Source organism: Ostrea edulis, chromosome 6 (assembly GCF_947568905.1).
Source record: "Ostrea edulis chromosome 6, xbOstEdul1.1, whole genome shotgun sequence".
Classification (NCBI taxonomy): domain Eukaryota; kingdom Metazoa; phylum Mollusca; class Bivalvia; order Ostreida; family Ostreidae; genus Ostrea; species Ostrea edulis.
The window spans coordinates 84,929,607-84,955,677 of NC_079169.1; the positions used below are offsets into that span (position 1 = coordinate 84,929,607).

General features: G+C 36.8%; 1 protein-coding gene and 1 long non-coding RNA gene across 2 annotated transcripts; one reads left to right on the forward strand and one right to left on the reverse strand.

Moving 5' to 3' along the window:
- Nucleotides 1-68: 68 nt before the first annotated feature.
- On the forward strand, nucleotides 69-22,039 carry LOC125647002 (DNA topoisomerase 3-beta-1-like). Its single transcript, XM_048873699.2, has 17 exons — nucleotides 69-439; nucleotides 2,031-2,108; nucleotides 2,469-2,582; nucleotides 2,743-2,910; nucleotides 3,959-4,093; nucleotides 4,751-4,863; nucleotides 5,855-5,946; nucleotides 7,136-7,244; nucleotides 9,833-9,916; nucleotides 10,537-10,657; nucleotides 12,476-12,658; nucleotides 15,632-15,841; nucleotides 16,603-16,820; nucleotides 18,035-18,215; nucleotides 18,652-18,851; nucleotides 20,020-20,125; nucleotides 21,735-22,039. Exons 1-17 carry the CDS (start codon nucleotides 200-202, stop codon nucleotides 21,951-21,953), a joined length of 2,571 nt encoding a protein of 856 aa, XP_048729656.1. The 5' UTR covers nucleotides 69-199; the 3' UTR covers nucleotides 21,954-22,039.
- On the reverse strand, nucleotides 19,017-26,066 carry LOC130047007 (uncharacterized). The gene is made up of 3 exons (XR_008796099.1): nucleotides 25,624-26,066; nucleotides 23,087-23,155; nucleotides 19,017-19,845 (listed from the first exon to the last, which is right to left on the reverse strand). It is a non-coding gene; the product is annotated as an uncharacterized LOC130047007 (long non-coding RNA).
- Nucleotides 26,067-26,071: the final 5 nt, after the last annotated feature.

Consider the following 26,071-nt stretch of genomic DNA (forward strand, 5'->3'; position numbering starts at 1 on the left):
GTACGAGTTGACCTGGGTACGAGTCGGTCAGGGTACGAGTTGACTTGACTCCGCTGTGCCGACACATTGCAAGTACAACTTGACACTTGAATACATTTCGAATTTCCTCGAAAGTGTTGGCGTAAACTGTCTGACTGCAGGTTGTAATGCATGCACTGTGACAGGCGACAAGCTTTGAGCAGAAATCAAAAAGCACAAGATGAAGACAGTTTTAATGGTAGCAGAGAAGCCATCTCTTGCCCAATCCATCGCGAAAATTTTGTCAGGAGGACAAGTGAATAGCAGAAAGGGGTTTAACGGAGCATGTTCAATCCACGAGTACAAGGGAAGGTTCCCTCCTACAGGAGAGACGGTATCGTACAAAATGACGTCGGTGTGTGGACATGTGTATGGTCTGGACTTCATTGGAAAGTATAACAGCTGGGATAGAGTTGATCCAGTACGTGTTACATAAATGGCACATTTAAGTTTTAAATCATCGTTATAATGGCTGACTTTCTGGGAAGTTTCTAGTATGCCTGTCCCCAATAACACGCGACTGTACGTGAACAGGACCGCGTTCAAGATCGTAGCGGCTACATAGGGCTCGGTAGTGCTACGATCTTGAACGATGTGCTAGGCTAGCCCTATGTAGGGCTAACAAGCGTTAATTCATACAGTGCGTTCAAAATATCTAGACATCTAGCCTGGCAGCTAGGCTAGCCGCTACGATATTGAACGCAGCCCAGTTATTCCCCTTGCCGTTGCTAAGTGGATTGTAAACACATCGCCATTTGCATTTTTGCCTCGGATGCTGAGACGTGAAACTTGCCAATGTTTCGTGAAATAAAATTGATTAGAAAGCCCAGCGGCGATTGAGTGAAATTAAGCGGGGGCTTGGGGGTGGCAGCCCCCGATAAGTCAAGGTGATCATGTGAGCCGATTATATAGATTTTAAAGAAATTAAGCAAGGATGTTGGGGGCAGCCCCCATTTCGGAAGTATCCGTGGGCTAAAATGTCGATTAAAGCGTTTTTAAAAGTTTTTTCCCCAATATTGCACTTGCTAGAATATTTTTCGTAAAATAGGAAGAATCAATATCCTTTCTCAATCCCAGAAGAAATTCAGTTTGCTTTCATCAACATCAGGGACGATAATATTCAGGAGATAACGCACACGTCACAATATTCCTAAACAACGGATTCTGTCAATTTTGGAACATAAAATGCACTAGTATTTTAAACATCATTTACACAAGGAATTCAATTTCGGGCTTAATTTTGCGATTTTTTGCCGTTTTAACGATTTTACCGATCGCTTACGCAGCGGCACTTATTTTAGCGCCATATTTTGGGGACCGGTATACTAGAAGTGTTCCGACTTTCTTTTAAAACATGAATGAAAATAATGTGTTTTACGGTATGACTGTTGAGACAAGTGAAGACTTATTACATTTCACAACACAACTTTAATCTGCCTATATTATCAATCTAATTAAAATTAAATGTTAGATCCGCTCGCATACATAACTTATGAGTTTTGTAGGCAAGTATGCGTGCAAATTTAACATCTAATTTTAATTAGATTGCCTATTCATATAGATCTAATGCGATCGATGTAAACTGTGCATTGTGACGTCATGTTAGATGTGATTTTCTCTCTCTTTCAAACGAAGCAATATTACGAACGAAGGTATGAGAAAGCTTTACTGAAAACTTTAAGCTGATGAAGAGCAAATCACGTGACTCATGTTTAATCAGCAAAAATATTTATCTATATCTTTCCGATTTAATTGCGTAGCCTAGTAGCACAGTAGGTTAACACAATGACTGTTGATCTGTAGGTCATAATTTTGAGTCCAACAGGGGTTTTAGATTTTTTTCAGATTAATTTTTTTGTTGTTGACTAAATAAAGTAAATTAGAAAGTTTTAATTTCAAAATACTATTCTACATATCCTACACTTTTCATCCATATCAAATTTCTGTAGTATTCCTCCTTAAAGATTTACATATGATAAACAAATCTTTAATGATTTATTTTCATTTTACAGGTTGAGTTATTTACAGCACCAACTCAGAAGAAAGAAGCAACAGAGAAATTGCGCATGCCAAATTTTCTGGAGAAGGAGGTAGAAATCTGAAAATGTCTTTGCATTCAATATTTATTTTCATCTCACCGAGATTAGGCCTGGCTGTGATATTTTGACTGACACTTACTCGTGGTCAGTCCAAATATCACAACCAATATGTATTTCACTGAGATATCGCTTTTCTCTGATTTTGTAGAGAATGATCATACAATATGTAATTATGAAGTAGATTTTTAATTTCATTTATTATTCATTAACTATGAGCTTTAACTTTGACAGCCACATTAAACAAAATGTAGATTTTTAGACCATGTTCTTATAGTACATGTGTATGATCTATGGTGTTTAATAATTTGAACTAAGTATTTTATGAAATGTTATACATTCTTCATGCTGTAGGCTAGAGGTGTTGACTATTTGGTTCTGTGGCTTGATTGTGATAAAGAAGGAGAAAACATTTGCTTTGAAGTGATGGACTGTGTCAAATCAAGCATGAATCGTTATTCAGAACAGGTATATATATTGTTCATAAAATATTTTCATTTGTTGGCAAATGTTTTTAAGCTGACAGATAGTTTTTAAAAACCTAATCTGCATTTAAAATCAGCATTCATCATTTTGCTTTTTGGGGCAGTTGATGAAGAATTACAATTAATTCCTCTTCTTTCAACAGTTTGTGTACAGAGCAAAGTTCAGTGCTATTACAGACAAGGACATCAAGAGCGCCATGTCTAATCTGATTACTCCGAACAAAAACGAGGCTTTATCTGTCGACGCCAGACAGGAGTTGGACCTAAGAATCGGCTGTGCTTTCACTCGCTATCAGACAAAATTTTTCCAGGTTGGTACTGATATTTCACGTTGTGAAGTACAAGAGAATAATGAATGTACATGTGCCTATACTTCTCTTTTCCTTTATGCTACCACAAGTCTTTTATATTGAATTTATCTTATCTGAACTGCCGGAATTAGCATTCCAAATGCTGATTTTTTCCAGGTGTTATTGTGGTAAACCTTAATGATCTTTGACTTCTTTTCCACTACAGCTTTATGTGTGACCAAACTCAAACTTACAATGACAATTGATCTCTGATAATTCATCAGGAATGCTTCCTTACACCCCCCCCCACCCCCCCCCCCCCCCACCCCCCAACAACTGCACCTGCCCTTATCATTAAAAGTGCATAAATATTAATTTTTAAAAAAATTTATCAGAAAATAAAATCCAAATAAGTAACTTAAAGATAATTTCTGAGGTTCATTGGAATAGTGAAAAATTTAGATGAAGGTGTAGCCTTGAGAAAGGATGAAAAACCAATCAGTACACATGTAGTGATCACTTTGGTTAACAGTGAATTTTGTTTGTTGTGATCGATCACAGGGGTTAAGCCCATTTGGACCCGAAACTCATTGTAACCATAAATAAAGATATATTTATGGTAACACAGAGTTCGGGCCCAAAACGGGCTTAGCCCCTGTGTGATTGATGTACGTGATGGATGTACGTGATGGATATACGATTTTAGTTCTTGGTGGGCATACTGGTACATTGAGTGCAGGGTTTTAACTTCATCAATTGTATGACAGATCTACCAGCGTAATTTTGGCTCAGGTGAGCCCAGTGGACTATGAACCACTCTCTTATCATTGATCATGTCATCTTTTGTACTCTGTGTTACACATGCTTGGATATGAAGTTGTGTAGCCTTGAAAATACATTCCTGATTTCTTTGTCTTTTAGTAAAAGTTATTTATTTTTCCAAGGCAACACTACTGTTTCTCAATTTTGTGATTTAAAACTGTATAACGTCCTTTGTGTAGAGAAATGAGACTAGCGCATGTTATGTACCTTGACATTAGATATTGCATTTTGAATTTTATGGTGACAGGGAAAGTATGGCGACTTGGACAGCACCCTGATATCCTATGGTCCCTGCCAGACCCCCACCCTGGGGCTTTGTGTGGACAGACATGATAAGATACAATCCTTTAAACCTGAACCCTACTGGGTTGTTCAAGTGAAGGCAAGTATCCATTGTCAAATAAAGTTATAACAAAGTTCCAAGGAAAACTGTTAAAGCATAACTTATCATTAAGGGCTTTATGTGCTTTCATTATGAAGAGGACTAAGTATAAAATAATTCATTATTTCCATGTAGTTTTCTTTTGAAGAACCAAAAGAGATTCGAGTAACTTTGTTATAAGTGGTGATTCATTATAACCAGGTTCATTGTATGCATGTTTAACTGTATTTATAGATCTACCAATACAGGCAACATTTTATGTATTTATGATCAACATATAGCCCTACCACTGCAGGCAACATCTCATTTATTTATGATCAACATATAGCCCTACCACTGCAGGCAACATCTCATTTATTTATGATCAACATATAGCCCTACAACTGCAGGCAACATTTCATTTATTTATGTTCAACATATAGCCCTACCACTGCAGGCAACATCTCATTTATTTATGTTCAACATATAGCCCTACCACTGCAGGCAACATCTCATTTATTTATGTTCAACATATAGATATCAAGAAATGATTTGATTTGTGTATAGGATTCAGAAGAAAAATATAATGATCTTTGAATTGTAAGGAAAATCCCCAATTTGTTCTAATAAAATATAACATATATGTTAACATAAATGAAAATTATCTTTATTTGACAGCTGGATTTACCAGAAGGGAGAAGTGTTGCCATTGACTGGGATAGGCTGAGAGTGTTCGACAAAGAGGTGGCTCAGATGTTTGTCAGTATGATCAAATCTTCTGATTCTGCAAGGTTTGTTGGCTCTCTTACACCAACTGTGCATTTTGATATGAAGACCCATTTTATTCTGATAAAATATAACATATGGTAACATAAATTAGATCCATTGTATTTAATAGTTGAGGTCCATAGGTCGAGGTCAAAATCACACATAGCTATAATAATCTAAGTGTGTCTGTACCTTTTCTAGTTTAGATTATAGCCTATATATACTTTTAATTGGTGCAAGGTAGGTAAAGATGAAACAAAAAAATCTTTTGATTTTTGAACCCAAAAAGGAGGTCAGAGGTCATGGTTAGAATAGCACATAGCTAGAATATCTAAATGACATGCCTTGGTCCCTTCACCGCAATTAGAATATGTCCCATACATTTGTATTGTAGCAAGATGAAGCGCTTTTGTTTCACATCGATTACTGAAATTTAGAGAAAAGGCATAGTAACTAGAACTTCTCTGAGCGTGACTTTAATTTAAAAATTGTTATTGAATTTGCATGAAAAGGTTTTATGAAATGACTTTCTCTTCAATTCAAATTGTCTGTCATTTTGACAGAAATCATGTTTGGATCTCTTAGTATTTATCATTGTCAAGGCAATTGAGAACAGTAAATACATTCAACCTGGCATAATACATTTTAGTTTTTAAAACAAATGTATCTGGAATTGCCTGAAGTTGAGTGAAAGTCTCACATTTTTTAAAAAGTTATTTATAAAAAGTTATTTATCATTACCATATTTATCATAAATTATTCAGTATGAAATGTTACAAGATTTCAGTTTTAAACATACACAGGTGTTTCAAACTTCTGGTAATTTTGCTATATTTCACTCATAGGACAAATATTATTGTTAAAGTGGACCTGTAGGATATATATCATTTTAGTGATAATTTTTTTTTTAAATACCACAGAAAACACCTTACCATACAGCTGGGATCTTCATGATATTGTCAGTTTTCTACCTCATGCAGTTCTTGTCATCACAGACTTTTTCAAATATTTCAGAGTTCTGAAAGTTACCCAGGATGTGAAGAGTAAATCAAAACCACAAGCTCTCAATACAATAGAAATGCTGAGGGCAGCAAGTTCAGGATTAGGTATGTCATTTGTCTTCATTTTTAGGGACCTGCCATATGGCAAGTGCCCCGAAGTAATTGTTCTGTCCGTCCATCCGTCTGTCTGTCTGTCAGCACTTTCTGTGGCATGCAATATCTTAAGTTCCCTTGGGTTAATTTTCATGAATTTTATATATAATACTTTAATCAGGCAGAGGAAGATCCCTTTCGATTTTCAGATTTATTGTGGGGCCCTTTTCTGACTTTTCAATTTTCTAGTTCATATTGCGTACTTTCAAGTCATCTGTATAAATCCTATACTGTGGCAGGTAATGACATTCACCTTTAAGAAAAACATGATAATTGGCCATGGATAAAATTTGAGTTTTTGAAATTAGGAATTTCACATTTTACTTGTCCATTCTATCTTGCAAGGCCTGTATTATGGTACCAAAACATTTGAATTTGTCATTTTAATGATAAAACTTTTCAAAACAAACTAACTTTGCACCAATCTTGCTCATATAAACCTGCTACATTTCTAGGTCCATGGGTTTCTTGTTCATGTGTACAATGCATTACTCAAAAAGAACCAAATTGAAAAGGGTGAAGCATCATGCTACTGGCCAAAATTAAATGGACTACATATGTATTGGAGAAAAAAATGCAAAATGTATACATCTTAACGTATATCGTGTATATTATGTATATTGATTTACAGGCATGGGTCCCCAGCATGCTATATAGATTTATTATGTATATTGATTTACAGGCATGGGTCCCCAGCATGCTATATAGATTTATTATGTATATTGATTTACAGGCATGGGTCCCCAGTATGCTATATAGATTTATTATGTATATTGATTTACAGGCATGGGTCCCCAGCATGCTATATAGATTTATTATGTATATTGATTTACAGGCATGGGTCCCCAGCATGCTATATAGATTTATTATGTATATTGATTTACAGGCATGGGTCCCCAGCATGCTATATAGATTTATTATGTATATTGATTTACAGGCATGGGTCCCCAGCATGCTATATAGATTTATTATGTATATTGATTTACAGGCATGGGTCCCCAGCATGCTATATAGATTTATTATGTATATTGATTTACAGGCATGGGTCCCCAGCATGCTATATAGATTTATTATGTATATTGATTTACAGGCATGGGTCCCCAGCATGCTATATAGATTTATTATGTATATTGATTTACAGGCATGGGTCCCCAGCATGCTATGCAGATTGCCGAGAGGTTGTACACGCAGGGATTCATTAGCTATCCTAGAACAGAAACCACGCAGTATCCAGAGAACTTCGACCTTGTGTAAGTCTCTTGTTCAAGGACAAACTCTTAAAGAGCTGAATATTTGAAAGACATTCATTTGAATAACTGTAGATTTTTCAACCTTTAAGACTATGCTGTTTATTATTTTCCAGTGATCAAAGATCGAGGGACATATTGTTTTTAGTCCATCTGCCTCTCTGTTTTTTTTGGTATTTTTGTTTCTGCAACTTTATCTTTGGCCATATAATTTTTTACCTATACAAGTACAGGTACAGATAGATTCTTTGTACTCAATGAACTGAGAGGTCAAGATAAAAACCGTGATTTATAAGGCCATAGTCATTCATCAAGGTCAAATGCCACATTGACAACTATCCAGCCGTTGGTTAAGGAGATCAAATTTCTTTAAATGAAGATACATTCCCCATTTCAAGCAGAGATAATCAAGAAAAGGCAAGAATAGGAAGGGGCCAGTTAAAAATCTCGTGAACCACGGAGCCAGAAAAGATGAAACTTATGACTAGTGAAAATTCAAGTTTGTATAGCTGAATAGAGGTGGGTAGGATTGCCTCAATAGAGGTGGGTAGGATGGGGCCTCTATAGAGGTGGGTAGGATGGGACCTGAATAGAGGTGGGTAGGATTGCCTCAATAGAGGTGGGTAGGATGGGGCCTCTATAGAGGTGGGTAGGATGGGACCTGAATAGAGGTGGATAGGATTGCCTCAATAGAGGTGGGTAGGATGGCCTCAATAGAGGTGGGTAGGATGGGGCCTCAATAGAGGTGAGTAAGATGGAGCTTCAATAGAGGTGGTTAGGATGGGGCCTCTATAGAGGTGGGTAGGATGGGGCCTCAATAGAGGTGGATAGGATTGCCTCAATAGAGGTGGGTAGGATGGGCCCTCAATAGAGGTGGGTACGATGACCTCAATAGAGGTGGGTAGGATGGGGCCTCAATAGAGGTGGGTAGGATGGGGCCTCAATAGAGGTGGGTAGGATGGGCCCTCAATAGAGGTGGGTAGGATGGGGGCCTCAATAGAGGTGGGTAGGATGGGGCCTCAATAGAGGTGGATAGGATGGGGCCTCAATAGAGGTGGGTAGGATTATCTCAACAGAGGTGGGTAGGATTGCCTCAATAGAGGTGGGTAGGATGGGGCCTCTATAGAGGTGGGTAGGATTGCCTCAACAGAGGTGGGTAGGATTGCCTCAATAGAGGTGGGTAGGATGGGACCTGAATAGAGGTGGGTAGGATTGCCCCAATGGAGGTGGGTAGGATGGGACCCCAATAGAGGTGGGTAGGATGGGGCCTCAATAGAGGTGGGTAGGATGACCTCAATAGAGTTGTGGTCATAATTAGGGCTATTTACCGAAATATCGACACTGTTCAATATAAATGTTTGATTCAATGTTCGATTCAATGCTTCGATCTTCGGTTCGATACACTTTTTTCTGTAAAATACATCGGGTTTGACCTGTACTTTACATGCACGAGGGACAAATTGGCGTCCAATAACGGTCAGACTGTTGTTAGCCTTGAGTCTGATGAAAACAATAATGAACTTAATCAGTTTAAACTACAGATCCAACAGGCATCTTGCCATTCGGTCGTTTGGAAACAGTTTGCTTTTAAAATTGTGACTGTGAATCTTTGTCATTAAATTTTTCTTCAATTTGTTATTGGTTTCTTCAATAAAGTGTATCATATTAAAAGTATTGAATCGTGGCATAAGTATTGCAATACGTATTGTATCATATAGGGGGTATATCGTTTTAGTTCTAGTCATAATATAAGGCAAAACATTGTCATGGGATTAAAATGGGTGAAAATCTGAAGAATAGCAGGGCGAAGTTGACTTGGGTGAGCATTGTGGCCCATGGGCCTTTTGATTACATTTACCTCACATTTGTGAATAATTAATCACATCTAGGCAAAAGCATGACAATTAGGCCCCAAAATTTTTGACCTTGACTTTACATATGACCTTGACCTTTTCTATATTTAGCATATACATGTAACTCATATCATCAAACTTTATTCACAGCTACATAAGTAAGAGCATGACAATCATATATGTCCAACATATTTGAATTGAATTTGACCTGTATGACCTTGACCACACAAATCTGGACTACATGTGTTGCTCATTTCTAGCTAATCTATACAGAGTGCCTTTATCAAACTTCATATATATACATGATAGTGAGACCATAACTAACATGTCATAAATTTGTACTTTGTCTACTTGCATAACCTTGACCTCAATTTAAAAAAAAATAAATTAAAATTTTTAATTTTTTGTTGTTGGTATTTTGTATTAGCTCGTTTATGACAAGCGTAGTGAGGGTACTATCATGAAGCAGCTTACACAGATGCTTTTTCACAAGCCTTACACTCATCTTTAACCTTGTCCTTCGACATGACCTTGATCACATGTTCTGAATTATTTATTTAACAACCACAGCAGGGCATTCATGTCCTACGGTCATATTTTGGCCAGGAATGTCTGGTTCCCAGATGGTTGACTCTGAAACAAATCTCTTCCTTTCATGTTCTCAAGATAAATCTTGGTGGTTCTCTGTTGTCATGAACAATTTTCTGTGATAATTTGTATATGATTTTGATTCTTCAGTGGTACACTAAGGCAGCAGTCCTCCAATTCTTTGTGGGGAGACTATGTGCAGAATCTACTGAGGGAGGGAATTCATAAACCAAGGTCAGTGTCTCTGTACAGGAGGCTATGTACTGTATCTACTAAGGGAGAGAATACAGAAATCAAGGTAAGTAACTCTGTACAGGAGGCTATGTACTATATCTACTAAGGGAGATAATTCATAAATCAAGGTCAGTAACTTTGTACAGGATGTTGTGTACTGTATATACTAAGGGAGAGAATTCATAAATCAAGGTAAGTAATTCTGTACAGGAGAATAGGTGCTGTATCTACTTAGATAGGAAATTCATAAACCAAGGTAAGTAACTCTGTAAAGGAAACTAGTATCTATCTATTGAGAGAATACAAAAATCAAGGTAAGTAACTCTGTACAGGAGACTATGTACTGTATCTACTAAGGTAGAGAAGATAGAAATCAAGGTCAGTAACTTTGTACAGGAAACCGGTATCTGTTGAGAGAGAATTCAGAAATCAATGTTGTGTGCAAGATTGAAAGAAAGAGAGACCCATGGTGTTCTTTTTTTCCCTAAGATTTTCCCCAATACATTCCAATGTAAAACAAAACTCTAAAACCCTATTGTGACCCCGTCTTGTAAGTCAATATACAGGTCAGGTGGTGTTTACAAGAATGCATTTCTAAATTCCACTGTTGATATTTGCAGGAAGGGTTCAGATGCGGGAGATCACCCTCCAATCACTCCAATGAGGCCTGCAACAGAGGCGGAGCTAGGCCATGATGCCTGGAGATTGTACGACTTCATCACTAGACACTTCATTGGAACTGTAAATATTGTAACACTTATACATAATGTAGTATTAACTCAAATTTCATTAAGGCCCGACATGGAAGATGTGAGAGTCCTTTATTTTTCACTCTGTCTGTCCAACTCTCTACAATTTTTCTGTCTGCCATTTCTTCTACAGTATTCATGGGACTGCTGTGAAATTTTACACTGTGGCTTGGTATTGCTGTGATATCTTGGCTTGCTATTGCTATGATATCTTGGCTTGCTATTGCTATCATATCTTTTTTTCATTGTCTTCTTACACTGCAGTAATGGGATTTTTTGCTTAAATGTTAGCAATTTTCTTTTCTTTTTACTTGTAATAACTTGAGCATGCTTCAAAAAGCAAATCACCTGAAATTGATAGCCACTGTATACGTACTAATTTTAGCGTAATTATAAAATTCGACACAATCGGAGCTGATGCACTATCTGGAGTTTTAGTTTGATTTAGTGCTTGTTTTGTGTTGGACAGTGAATTAATTTTAGTGCAGACATAGGTTAGCACTTGCTTAATTACCAAAGCAGCTAAAATTTGAATCCCGTTAGAATAAGTACACATAGAGTAAGTCATAGTCCCGTGGAGATCCGGGTTGGAATAGGTACTCAGTACCCCCTTGCTTGTCGTAAGAGGTGACTAAATGGGGCGGTCCTTTGGATGAGACCGCAAAAACCGAGGTCCCACGTCACAGCAGGTGTGGCACGATAAAGATCCCTCCCTGCTCAATGGCCATAAGCACCGAGCATAGGCCTAAATTATGCAGCCCTTCACCAGCAGTGGTGATGTTTCCATATGAGTGATATATTCTCGAGCAGGACGTTAAACATTATTCAATCAATCAATCATTCAGTCATAACCAATGAGTACAACATTATACTTGATTTTCAAATCCAAGGATCATACTTTATACAATGGCTACTTATGATGTCTAAACATGGATATTTGAAACTGAACCTGGAGAATCTACTTCCAGGGGTGATTTTTCATGGAACCAAGATGACTGAAAATGTTTTTGATTTGAATGTGTGAGGACAGCGAGGGCTTTGATTTGTCCCAATATTTTTTCAAAGAGCTACAGTTCTCTGATTGACTGAAGTTTATTCCGCCATAAATAAAAAAACCAATTCTTGTCAAACGAGTTACATTCTACTTGAAAACAAATACTCTGAGTTTGTTGCTTTATACATTGCTATATTATAGATATAAGCTTATAAGTGTTGGATTATAAATTTGCCTGGCTTGATTATAAATTTTAATCTAGTTTTGATGTGATTCAAACACAGTATAATATTGTGTGTATTGAATCCTACCCAAGGTCATTTACAATAGATCAAGGTTACTGAAAGACAAGTATGAAATTCATGAATTACTGTGGAATCATTTAAGTTCGTGGATTGTCAAGATTTTACAGTTTCACAGGAATACAATTTTTGCCGGTATGGTGTCTGTACATGGAAACATTATATATATTGTTTATTTCGTTGTTTGAAATTCGTGGGATAAAAATTGAGCTCCTACGAAATCTAACGATTTCACGGTACTAGTTTGAGTTATTGCTTACAAAATGATGTTTATAACAATTTTTTGTGTAAGAATTACAAGAACAGGGTCCTGGTGACTTTGATGAGTCACCATTCATCGTGGTGATTTTTTTGTATAGTTCACTTTAAAGCAGCTTCACAATGTCAAAGCTTTCTGGATACATACTTCTCACTTTTTTTTTTAAAGAGAGGAACCTATTCACAAAGCCCTGACATTGTGAAAATGACTTTGACCTATTTCTTGGGACATGAACTCTGAATTTTGATATTTTAGATTTCTCCTGATTGTAAGTATCTACAGACCACAGCTTTCTTTGAGATCGGTGCCGAGGGATTTAGTTGTACTGGTTATCGGGTCACTGACCCAGGGTTCACAGCGGTCATGTCCTGGAAAGCACTGGACGATGAGTGGACACTGCCAGAATTCAAGAAGAACACCAACTATGATATAGCAGAGGTATGTGATTAATGCTTCTTAACCATATGTTGTAACATCCAAAGAAAAATAGGGTGTGATCAGAATAAAAGTAGTTCTCGTGAATACCTAAAACAAAAAATCAGTACACAGTACATATTGTATGTCAGTCAAAAGATAACTGCAGTTAGATGATGATTACCATGTACTGGAAGTCACATTACTGAGAATTTCATTTTCACTTAAATTTATGAGGTTGCCTTTTGTAGAGATGAACAACTTAAAATTTGTAGGCCAGAAAATTGTCTTTCTTATAAATAAAAATGGTAATAAATTATTGATTTGCAGTAGTATGTGGTAGTAAAGATATTTAATGTCATGATATTCACTTTACCGGTATATTCCTGTAACATCCTATTCGTGTTTTGTTGGGAATACTTTTCATCATAACTGTGAATTCACTATAACTTTGTTCATTATAAACACTTTTTAGCTCACCTGAGCTGAAAGCTTAAATGAGATTTTCTGATCGCCTGTTGTCCTTTGTCTCTCTGTCCCTCTATCTATCTGTAAACTTTTCACATTTTCGACTTCTTCAGAACCACAGGGCCAATTTCAACCAAACTTGGCAAAAAACATTCTTAGGTGAAGGGCTTTCAATTTTGTTCAAATGAATGGCCATGCCTCCTTCAAGGGGGAGATAATCACAAAAAATGTAAAAATAGGGTAACCACTCAGGGTGCTGGGCCAGAAGAGCTGAAATTTACCTGAAAGCTTCCTGACATGGTGCAGATTCAAGTTTGTGAAAACCATGACTCCCGGGGTGGGGGGTGGGGGTAGATTGGGGCCACAATAGGGGATCAAAGTTTTACATGCAAATATATAGGTAATATCTTTAAAAATCTTATTCTCAAGAACCACTGAGCCGGAAAAGTGGAAATTTACATGGAAGCTTTCTGACATAGTGCAGATTCAAGTTTGTTAAAATCATGATTCCTGGGGATAGGATGGGGCCACAATAGGGGATTAAAGTTTTACATACAAACTTATTGGAATTTTTAAAAAAAAAAAAAATCTTCTTCTCAAGAACTGCTGGGCCAGAAAAGTTTACATTTACATGAAAGCTTCCTGACATAATGCAGATTCAAGTTTGCAAAAATTCTGGCTCCCAGGGGTAGGTTGGGGCCACAATGGGGATCAAAGTTTTACCTGCGAATATATAGGGAAAATCTTTTAATATGGGCCAAGATGACTCAGGTGAGCGATGTAGCCCATGGGCCTCTTGTATGTTTACACTGTCAGGTGACATTAACACATTTTATTTTTACACTGTCAGGTGATATATGTTTTATTTTTACATTGTCAGGTGATATATACATGTTTTATTATGGCGTCGAGCTTTGCTCGAACGGCATCTAGTCAGCGTGTACGACTGAATCAGCTGAAAAGTTTACGTGACCGAAGGTGTCAGACTATCGATGCTTCCGCGGAAAAATCCCGTGCTTTTTGTAATGGCGTATGAATATCTGTACTGTTTAATGATTTACGACATTTTAAAGTTGTTAATGAGAAACAAATGAAAATTATCACATTGATTTACTTTAACATATAAAAACTTTCACAAAAAATAAAAACAAATCAAATAAAAATTCCAATTTCAATGCAAACTACATTTGCAAAGTCACGTGATGTCTGAAACGATAGCGTGTCTAGACGAAAGATAGCGTGGGTTTTGTTTGTAAACATTGCGTGCTGTTGGCGAAATTTAAACTGAGAAATAGTGTATCGCGGATTATTTATGGTCATTATATTTTAGGGTAGGTAATGTTTATTTGACTGTAGCATTCTCAGTAGGGTATTAACGCATCTGTAGGTTTGCAAATCATTGGTCAACTCGGTATATAAACACTGGCACGTGTTAATGTTATTGTAAACAAACCAAGCGCGGAAGCATCCATTATTATAAGGCTTTCACGTAAAGGTTTTTGTGGAGGTAAAAGTTACTGAATTAACAATTTTTTTTTAAATCTGACTAGATTTTCATCTCTTGAGATACTAGCAGTGATATATACTACAAATGGTCCATAGTTGTTTACATTGTTGCACATATTTCTGATTAAAATTTTGGTTTAAAACTTATTTCTTGTTTTTATTATGTTATCAACAAGTACATGCAATGCTGCCCTTTACAACTATTAAAAGGAGAGTTCTCACAACAGTTGACTTTTTCACTAAATATCTTAATGCACAAATTTTCAGTTCTTTGTGAATTACATCTGTGCCAAGGATTGTAGAGTACTCCCTTGGCTAGCAAAGATGTGTGAATAATTGAGAGCAATGGTTGATCACAAAAATCTTCGTTATTTAAAAACATTAGATATTGTAAATAATCCTTTGAAAAATATTCTGAAGAAATGAATGGAATTGTAAAAAAATATATCTGTAATTGAATTTTTTTGTGAAAAGAGCTACTGTACAGATGTATTAGAAGCATTATTCCTGTATGAAGGATAAATATTCTTGGTATTGCTTGAATTCAAAGCTGTGTGTGTGTTTTTAATACATGTACAGCTAATCTTCGTTATCGGGAATATGTAAATAGAGTTGCCAGTCCAAACCACTTCTTTTTTGTGTGTGTGTTATCCTTGTTATCGCAAATCCTTGGATATCTCAAATTTAATTTCAGTCCTGTTGAATTTGCAATAACAAGGTGTGACTGTAGTCAATGACATCAAAATATTCACAGGTAGAAGACTCTCCATTGAGATTTATATAAAGCTATATCTACTCTGTGTACATACAATAAGGGATGAAGCATTGATAAACTGGACAGTACATAGTTTCATTATAATCTTTGCTTTCTTAGCACGACGCCATTGTGGCCCTTCAGGCCTTTGATTTTTACATTGTCAGGTGATATATACATGTTTTATTTTTACATTGTCAGGTGATATATACACGTTTTAATTTTACATTGTCAGGTGATATATACACGTTTTATTTTTACATTGTCAGGTGAAGATGGTGGAGAAACAGACTAGCCCTCCTGATTACCTGACCGAAGCCGAACTGATCTCTCTGATGGAGAAACATGGCATTGGAACAGACGCCAGCATCTCGGTACACATCAACAACATCTGTGAGAGAAACTATGTCTCGGTCACCAGTGGACGGCGACTTGTACCTACACCACTGGGCATTGTCCTGGTCCATGGATACCAGAAGGTCAGAGGTCATAGGGAGACTGTTTGCTTTGTTTTGTGAATATTTCGTTAAGAGTTATATGTTGTTTTTCATTTCTATTTTATCTGTCTCACACACTGTAAACCAACTTTCATTTGCAATGACTTTATTTCCCAATTTATCAGTGACAAAACTGGTTTGTGGCTACTAATTTTCGCGAACGAGATATTCTTAAACAAATTCTAGAGACATTAAAGGTCTAGTTTGCAGCGAGAAATGTTTGCATCGAGGTTCAACATTTTTCGCAAGCAAATAAAAGTTGGTTTACCGTACTCTAAACATGTAACTCTTCATCGTTGTTTTGTACATGCATTTATTAATAGAAATAATTATACAGTAACAAAATCACCTGCAAATACCACGGTACAGTGATTTTGTGAGCGATGTCGTAGATTTGATTCCCCTGTAATTCTATGACGGACAGTGCATGTTTCATTGATCAATGTCAGTGTTGTCTCAAAGTCAAATGCAAAAGTTATTGTAATTAATGTACAATGTAGGTCAAGGACACTGCCACAATATCAGTAGTGTCTGACATTCCTTCATTGTACAATGGTGTTACTTGTCTGCTCCTCTGTATTCTGAATTTTTTAGGATTATGGAGTTGATAAGAATGAAATACTCTGACAGTAGAATAAATCCCAGTACAATCAATGAATCTATCACATCAAAAGAACAAAATAGAATCTATTTACATGAACGAATGTTAGATCGTTTTAATGAAAACTAAGAATTTTTTCTAGATTGACATCGAGTTGGTGTTGCCCACCATGAGATCTGCAGTGGAGAAGCAGCTGAACCTGATAGCGCAAGGGAAAGCCTATTTTGATGATGTCCTAAAGCATGCTCTGAACATCTTCTGCTTGAAGTTTAAATTCTTTGTTGAAAACATTTGTGGAATGGATGAACTTTTTGAAGTTACCTTTTCTCCATTGGCTGCAACTGGAAAACCTCTGTCCAGGTAAATAGGTCCATAAAAAAATTCAACGATCTCAAGCATCAACTGTGCCAGTGATGACAGTTACATTGATTAGATACTGTAGATTTATAGATATTCGCAAGAAATTTATTATCATGTATTTGTGCAAGAAGCATCACTTGCAAAATAAATGACTCATTTTGATATTTACATTACTAAGATACGCATTAATTGATTAACAGAATGACACATTTTGATATTTACATTACTAAGATACGTATTAATTGATTAACAGAATGACACATTTTGATGTTTACATTACTAAGATACGCATTAATTGATTAACAGAATGACACATTTTGATATTTACATTACTAAGATACGCATTAATTGATTAACAGAATGACACATTTTGATATTTACATTACTAAGATACGCATTAATTGATTAACAGAATGACACATTTTGATATTTACATTACTAAGATACGTATTAATTGATTAACAGAATGACTCATTACTAAGATATGTATTAATTGATTAACAGAATGACTCATTTTTATATTTACATTACTAAGATACGTATTAATTGATTAACAGAATGACTCATTTTTATATTTACATTACTAAGATATGTATTAATTGATTAACAGAATGACTCATTTTTATATTTACATTACTAAGATATGTATTAATTGATTAACAGAATGACTCATTTTTATATTTACATTACTAAGATACGTATTAATTGATTAACAGAATGACTCATTACTAAGATATGTATTAATTGATTAACAGAATGACTCATTTTGATGTTTACATTACTAAGATACGCATTAATTGATTAACAGAATGACTCATTTTGATATTTACATTACTAAGATATGTATTAATTGATTAACAGAATGACTCATTTTGATGTTTACATTACTAAGATACGCATTAATTGATTAACAGAATGACACATTTTGATATTTACATTACTAAGATACGTATTAATTGATTAACAGAATGACTCATTTTTATATTTACATTACTAAGATATGTATTAATTGATTAACAGAATGACTCATTTTGATGTTTACATTACTAAGATACGTATTAATTGATTAACAGAATGACTCATTTTGATATTTACATTACTAAGATATGTATTAATTGATTAACAGACCACTTTTGAATTAGTGTTTTCTGACGTCTACAAGTAATTTCACTTGTAAAATAAGGAAGAACAAACAAAAGAGTCTTTTATTTCAGATGTGGAAAATGCAGACGTTACATGAAATATGTACAAGCAAAACCAAGCAGACTACACTGTTCTACTTGTGATGAAACCTACTCACTGCCACAGAACGGCAATATCAAGTTGTATAAAGAACTCCGATGTCCTTTGGATGACTTCGAACTCATTTTATGGACAACTGGTGCCAGAGGAAAGGTGAATACAGAAATCATTTGTATTGTGTTAGGTTCTAATTTCATCAACATGATTTTGATAGTTACAAGATTTTATGTAAGATTTATGAATATGAATTACTACTTGTAATGAGTAATGATTTAAAATGATAAGATAAATAGCTCTTGCCTAGGTTATTTTTGTCAGGATTGAGTAAAACTAAAATCATATGATGCACAACATAACATCATAGCTATTGAAACATGTAAAGGGAAAAGTCACCCGAAACAGTTGGTTGTGATTTTGGATGTACACTTTTATTCCGAGTTTTCACCTAAACAGTTGGTTGTGATTTTGGATGTACACTTCTATTCTGAGTTTTCACCTAAACAGTTGGTTGTGATTTTGGATGTACACTTCTATTCCGAGTTTTCACCTAAACAGGTGGTTGTGATTTTGGATGTACACTTTTATTTAGAGTTTTCCCCTATGCCCCTACTGCTTCAACAATCCGCCATTCCCAGATATGCGTAAACAGTTTGGATGTAACCAGTGCACCCACCCCACCTGTCAGCACTCCCTGACCCAGCACGGGGTGTGCGAGTGCGTGGAGTGCGAGACTGGCATTCTCGTGTTGGACCCCACATCAGGCCCAAAATGGAGAATGGCTTGCAACAAGTAAGTGTTCATATCCATCAGCAGTCATCTTCAGCAATATTTCTTTCCTTTGATGGGTAAAAAAAATTCACCTATGATTTAGGTGATTGCCCCAAGGCCACAAAATTGAGACGAGCATACTTTGAGATTTATAATCTTTACTTTCATAAAAATATCAGGTATATAATGAAACTATGATCAAAAGTCAGCTTATTGCAGTTTTATGGCTTCAAAGGCAGTGAATATTAGATCATTTAACCCAAAGGCTCAAATAAGTTTTACTGATCAACTTTTGTCCAATGCTTGCTTGTTGGTATGGCATGATTTTTCATATTTTCAACTTTACAGTTGGCACTCGAGTAATGGAAATTCAGATATTTTTTTTTCAATGAAGGACCATGTCCTCTTCTAAGTTACTTGTAGTTATCAGGAAATACAGTAGTAAAACTTAGGGGGGGGGGGGGGGGGGGGGCTTATTTAAAATTCTCCTCATTGAGGAAAGAGTAAGTTTACATGGAACTTAATTTTAGTATACTTTACATTTAAGTTTGGTAACCACTCAATGGAGGTTAAAAATTTTACGGAAGAATATATAGGAAATATATTTAAAAGTCTTCTTTTCAAATGATGCAAGCATCCTCACTTAGTATAGATTCAATTTTGACTTGTGGAGCCAGAAGGACACCACAATTTTCTACAATTGTTGCAGTTTTATAGTAAAACTGAGTGCAGATTTCTATGAATTGTGACCCCATGTGCCTGATTTGGCATACAGTAAAAGTCTTAAGAATTGCTTGTTTGAATCTTTTAAAATCTTTCCTATAGCAATAAGATAATTACGATTTATCAAAATGAAATGCAAGCATCCTGATACATGTAGCATATATACTTATTATTGTTGGACGATCGTTTGTATTCAAATCTTCTGCATCTTATCTCTGTAGATCAGGTGAGCTTTGTGGCCCCGGGATTTGTGGTTCTTTCTTTCAGTGCTGTTTTAATTTTGTATTTCAATCTAAAGAGATATGAATACTAAATATAGTAATAACCTGGATTTAATTGTAAATTGAAAATTTTGTCATTGCTATTATCTATAAATGATTTGAAAATGATGTTAAGAAAAGCTGTAAATTTACGTTTTCAGTCTAATCCTCATTCTTGTTACTGAATTGATATAATTTTTTTGCAGATGTCAGGTGGTGATCAACTTTTTTGACAATGCTCACAGAGTGAGCGTCTCAGAAGAGATTTGTGATGACTGTGGTGCACACATTGTAGATGTAGATTTCAGCAAGGTGAGATTAACGATATCCAAATCTTTTCTTCAATTCATATAGCATATACATATTATCGCAATTCACCTTTGAATTAGAACGCTTTACCCGATATAGTATTGCGTTGTGTGACGACACAATTGAATGAGAGGATTGAACAATTTGAATGACATGTTTGATGTAATACATCAAGAGTTTTCATTGGCCGATTACAGCCCGCCCACTTCCTCGAGCGGATTCAGTGTAGCTGGAGAACTGTACATAGCTCTCTGAAAAGATCCACCTCTTATAGAAACCTTCGATTTACGGCTCACAAAATCGGTGTATTCTTGTGTTGCTGTCTCATAAACGCTATATAAACAAATCTTAACATATTTTCCTACTATATACGTGTGTCCAAACATACCTTCAAATATTCATTAAAGCCACACACGACCCGAAAACTCGCAGCTTCAAATGATTTGGTTTGTTGACGTAGACATGTTAGGTAGCCGGTCAATTCGAAATCTTGCTATTGGTATCTATTCATAAAATTGGTTGTAAGTTATGTATTCGCTCTTCATTTATTATCAACACGAATAATTAATAGAAATTAAAACATTTTTGTACCAGTTTTTGTAAAGGTAAAATAAGCTCTTGATTAACGAAAATGCTACATAAGCCCATTAGATGGAGACTGGCCGGCGTGGCCGCCCATGACTAATGAAAGCCGCATTGCCGTGAGTTTAGCTATTTGAATAATTATCATTTTAAAATAGGACTGGGGTGGTATATTATTTAAACTATTTAGCTAAAATATTTGTGGAGTATTAATACATATCTAGACGCTATTGTGCCAGTATGGAAATGAACCGGGATTCGAATTGACTGGCTACCTAACATGGCTACGTCTACGAACGAAATCATCAAAAGCAGTGATCGAGTTTTTGGGTCATATGGGGCTTTACTAAATCATTGAAGGTATGTTTGGACACAAGTATAGTAGGAAAATACGTTAGGAATTTTTTTGATATTAAATTTATGAGACAACAACACAAGAATACAACTTTTTCTCTTTCTTCCTTTGAAGTTTGTTTCCATCTGGCCGTCATGTTTTCAAATGCTGACTACTCCCGTATAAGGGAATTTGGGCGGACTTATACTTATGGACCAATGAGAGTTTCTGTTGCATTTCGCAATTGTATTACAAACAGATTCAATTGTGTCGTCACACAACGCAATACTATATCGGCCAAAGCGTTCTAATTCAAAGGTGAATTGCGATAATAGTAAACATATGAAAGAGAGATTGATGACATTTGATTAATAAGAAATGTCTCTGTTTTTGAAAGTATACGAGATATACACCTTGAGCCTTTTCACACCGACATGTTGAATGGAGCTCAGCTTGTTAGTGCTCCAGGAAATAAATGCCATTATGAAGAAGCTCAAGGTTAAAATGTATTCATACGCAGTGATTTGCCTATTTCAAAAGCAGAAAGTTTATGAGATATCAACCTGAAGTTTCAGTTAGTAGGAATTTTAAGGAAAAAACTGAGTAAATGTAAATATATCAAGAGATAGAGCTTTTTTTTTATTATTGTTATGGAGAATATAGAATTCCACGCTTAATTGATTCTGTTGTACACAGGACAAGACCCCATTGCCCGACAAGGAGACGAAGCATTCAGGCTGTGTGTTCTGTGACTCTATTTTTAAAAGCCTGGTAGAAAAACACCATGCCATCATCCGTCGCAGAAGGCCAGGTGGGGGCCGGGGCAGGGGGCGTGGTGGAAGGGGGAGGGGCAGAGGGCGTGGCAGACCCAAACCAAAGGACAAAATGGCACAGCTGGCTGCATATTTCGTTTGATAATTATGGCAATTAAATGTGTTAGCATCCATGTCATTATGATGTTATTATAATGTGCATATATAGAATAAAATGTGTTCATGGCAGCTTTTACATTATATATATACATGTCTACACAGATGACAGATAATATACATATACATGTATATCAGTACAGGTTATGCAGGGACAAATTTACATATAACCTGTGATATCCAAAATGCTTAAAGTTGATGGCTAAAAGTTTTATTATTAGATGAGGATTTGGCAGGACTTCTATGAGATGGCATTCAGAAACAATCAAAATGCAATCACTATCGGTTCTGGCAAAAGTTTTTGATCTGATATATTCACTATCAGTCACGGAGAATTGCAGGCGAACAGAAACAAAGTGAGGGAACAATCCATTAACATGTGTAAACATTTTCTGTAAAGCAAAATCAGTAAAACAGAAAATGGGGGCAGGGGATTACAAACATCTGTAACTGTACAAAGTCATTAATGTTCTTAGTTACACGTTAGCAGAATGTACTGACGTGTGGAGGGAATGGAGAATTCCTACATGAAGCAAATATAGGTCACTGTTGCCTCCTTCTGGAATTTTATGGCTCCAACTGTGTCCAGATCTTGTACACTGTGATGCATTTGGTAATCAAACCTTATCAGTGGGGGAGTGTGTATTGTAATCAAACCTTATTAGTGGGGGAGTGTGTATTGTAATCAAACCTTATCAGTGGGGGAGTGTGTATTGTAATCAAACCTTATCAATGGGGGAGTGTGTATTGTAATCAAACCTTATCAGTGGGGGAGTGTGTATTGAACCAAAAAATAGGTCACTCTGGCTTCATTTTGAAATAGGTCACTCTGGCTTCATTTTGAAATCTTCTGGCTCTACATTTACAAACGTTTCCGGATCATATCCTGAACACTGTGAGGCCTAGGACCACCAACTCACAGTGCTTGTGGATAGGACTTCCGGTACCCCCTCCCTTCTTGTATTGGGAGGGGAGGGGGGTGGGTACCGGAAGTTTTGTCCACAAGCACCTGTGATTGGAGAGCAGCCCCCACATTCAAGCTTTTTCCAAGGAATCTTATACACATAACATTTTATAAAGTTTACTATTGAAGTTAAAAAATAAAAGAGGCAGACTTACTAGTACCCACTTCTGAAAGAAGACACGTGTCCTCGCTGCCCCTCCACTTTTTTCAGCATTTGATTAACACTAAGAAGTAAATTGGAACATGAAGGCTTATTATTTTATGATATTTCCAAATGATGATCTTGAGATTGAGTCCCCTCTTTACCGTTAAACCTTTCTACAAGACAGCTGTACATCTACTGACCAGAATGTATACTAAATCCAGTAAAATATGAATATATTAACCTCATTTTGTACATGTTTCCTGTTGTACATGAAACCATCCTCGATATACCTGCAGGACACCAGAGAGTCTACGTATAGAAATTGTGGTTATGTGCTGTATTTACAGGTGTTGCATTCTTACACAACAAGCATATAAACTAGTGTACATGTAAGTATTTATTTATAATGTATTTCTTTTGTTTAAATATCCAAATGCTCATTTGCCAAATTGATGTGGATAGGATACGAACGCTCTCTCTCTCTCTATATATATATATATATCTACAGAGGTATTAATCAAAAGTGCATATAGATATACATTCTAGTGATATGTTAGTGCACCAGTAGATTGTGCAAACAAGCGTTCGCTTATACAAAAATAGTGAAAAGCGCGAACAAATAAATCAAGCAAGTAAATCAGTAAAGAGTCACGATTCTGAAGCGTGGTGGTACATGAAACTTAAAATCACGCAACAAATCATGTTCATGAAACCGTGTATTGATATCGTGGAGGCTTTTCTCTTTAAATATTAGAATGGGGAATCAATGTCATTCATGTATAATGTACTGATTTGGTCATCTGCGACAATGCGTTGTCCCGCAGCATGCCGTCGAGCTATCATTTTTACGCAACGCGCTAACACAACTTTACACAATGCGCTGTCACAGTACACGCCGTCGTGCTAACAACTTTACACAATGCGCTGTCACAGTACACGCCGTCCTCTAACACAACTTTACACAATGCGCTGTCACAGTACACGTCGTCCTCTAACACAACTTTACACAATGCGCTGTCACAGTACACGCCGTCCTCTAACTCAACTTTACACAATGCGCTGTCACAGTACACGCCGTCCTCTAACACAACTTTACACAATGCGCTGTCACAGTACACGCCGTCCTCTAACACAACTTTACACAATGCGCTGTCACGGTACACGCCGTTCTCTAATACAACTTTACACAATGCGCTGTCACGGTACACGCCGTTCTCTAACACACAATGCGCTGTCACAGTACACGCCGTCCTCTAACACAACTTTACACAATGCGCTGTCACGGTACACGCCGTTCTCTAACACACAATGCGCTGTCACAGTACACGCCGTCCTCTAACACAACTTTACACAATGCGCTGTCACAGTACACGCCGTCCTCTAACACAACTTTACACAATGCGCTGTCACAGTACACGCCGTCCTCTAACACAACTTTACACAATGCGCTGTCGCAGTACACGCCGTCCTCTAACACAACTTTACACAATGCGATGTCACAGTACATGCCGTCCTCTAACACAGCTTTATACAATGCGCTGTCGCAGTACACGCCGTCCTCTAACACAACTTTACACAATGCGCTGTCACAGTACACGCCGTCCTCTAACACAACTTTACACAATGCGCTGTCACGGTACACGCCGTTCTCTAATACAACTTTACACAATGCGCTGTCACGGTACACGCCGTTCTCTAACACACAATGCGCTGTCACAGTACACGCCGTCCTCTAACACAACTTTACACAATGCGCTGTCACGGTACACGCCGTTCTCTAACACACAATGCGCTGTCACAGTACACGCCGTCCTCTAACACAACTTTACACAATGCGCTGTCACAGTACACGCCGTCCTCTAACACAACTTTACACAATGCGCTGTCACAGTACACGCCGTCCTCTAACACAACTTTACACAATGCGCTGTCGCAGTACACGCCGTCCTCTAACACAACTTTACACAATGCGCTGTCACAGTACACGCCGTCCTCTAACACAACTTTACACAATGCGATGTCACAGTACATGCCGTCCTCTAACACAGCTTTATACAATGCGCTGTCGCAGTACACGCCGTCCTCTAACACAACTTTACACAATGCGCTGTCACAGTACACGCCGTCCTCTAACACAACTTTACACAATGCGCTGTCACAGTACACGCCGTCCTCTAACACAACTTTACACAATGCGCTGTCACAGTACACGCCGTCCTCTAACACAACTTTACACAATGCGCTGTCGCAGTACACGCCGTCCTCTAACACAACTTTACACAATGCGCTGTCGCAGTACACGCCGTCCTCTAACACAACTTTACACAATGCGCTGTCGCAGTACACGCCGTCCTCTAACACAACTTTATACAATGCGCTGTCGAAGAACACTCTGTCACGCTAACACAACTTTACACTTTTCACATAAAGGGGTGTAACTTATTGAAAAGTGGGACGAACCACAACAGTTACTCACGGTCTGTAATCTACAACAATCTAGAGGTCTATAACGTATTCCTAGTTAGTGTAAGGTATGTATATGCTTACTATTTCAGGTACCATGAAAGTCTCCTTTGCTTTCATCGTTTATTTCCTCTGGACGGTTTTTGAGTTTGTGATATCGCAAGAACCTGATGTAGGGTGTTCAGTTTGTCCGTTATGGGTCGTTGGTAGCGGACTAACAATCGCTAGTAAGTATTACTGTCCCTCTGCGTATGAATATTTGATAATATAAAAATAACATTATCTATATGAAAATTAGAAATTATACTTGTAACATACGTTATACAAAAGTATTCCATGATTTTTCAACAAGATCTGTTTTGAAAGGGTTAGACAAAATTCCTAATGATGATTTTCTGTGTTAAATTTTTCACGACGTGACGTTGTTTGATTTCAGCAACGTATACGTCACTTTTGATGACATCACTGCAACACTGCAACGAAGCCTGCAATGAGCAGATTGTTTCCATTGAAGAAATTCATCAGAGTTCAC

Excerpts from the sequence above, each read along its gene's own strand:
- LOC125647002 (XM_048873699.2), top strand. The coding sequence starts at position 200 with ATGAAGACAGTTTTAATGGTAGCAGAGAAGCCATCTCTTGCCCAATCC. Across the intron at positions 4,864-5,854 it reads AAATCTTCTGATTCTGCAAG|AGTTCTGAAAGTTACCCAGG; the intron begins GTTTGTTGGCTC and ends CAAATATTTCAG. Across the intron at positions 7,245-9,832 it reads CCAGAGAACTTCGACCTTGT|TGGTACACTAAGGCAGCAGT; the intron begins GTAAGTCTCTTG and ends TTGATTCTTCAG.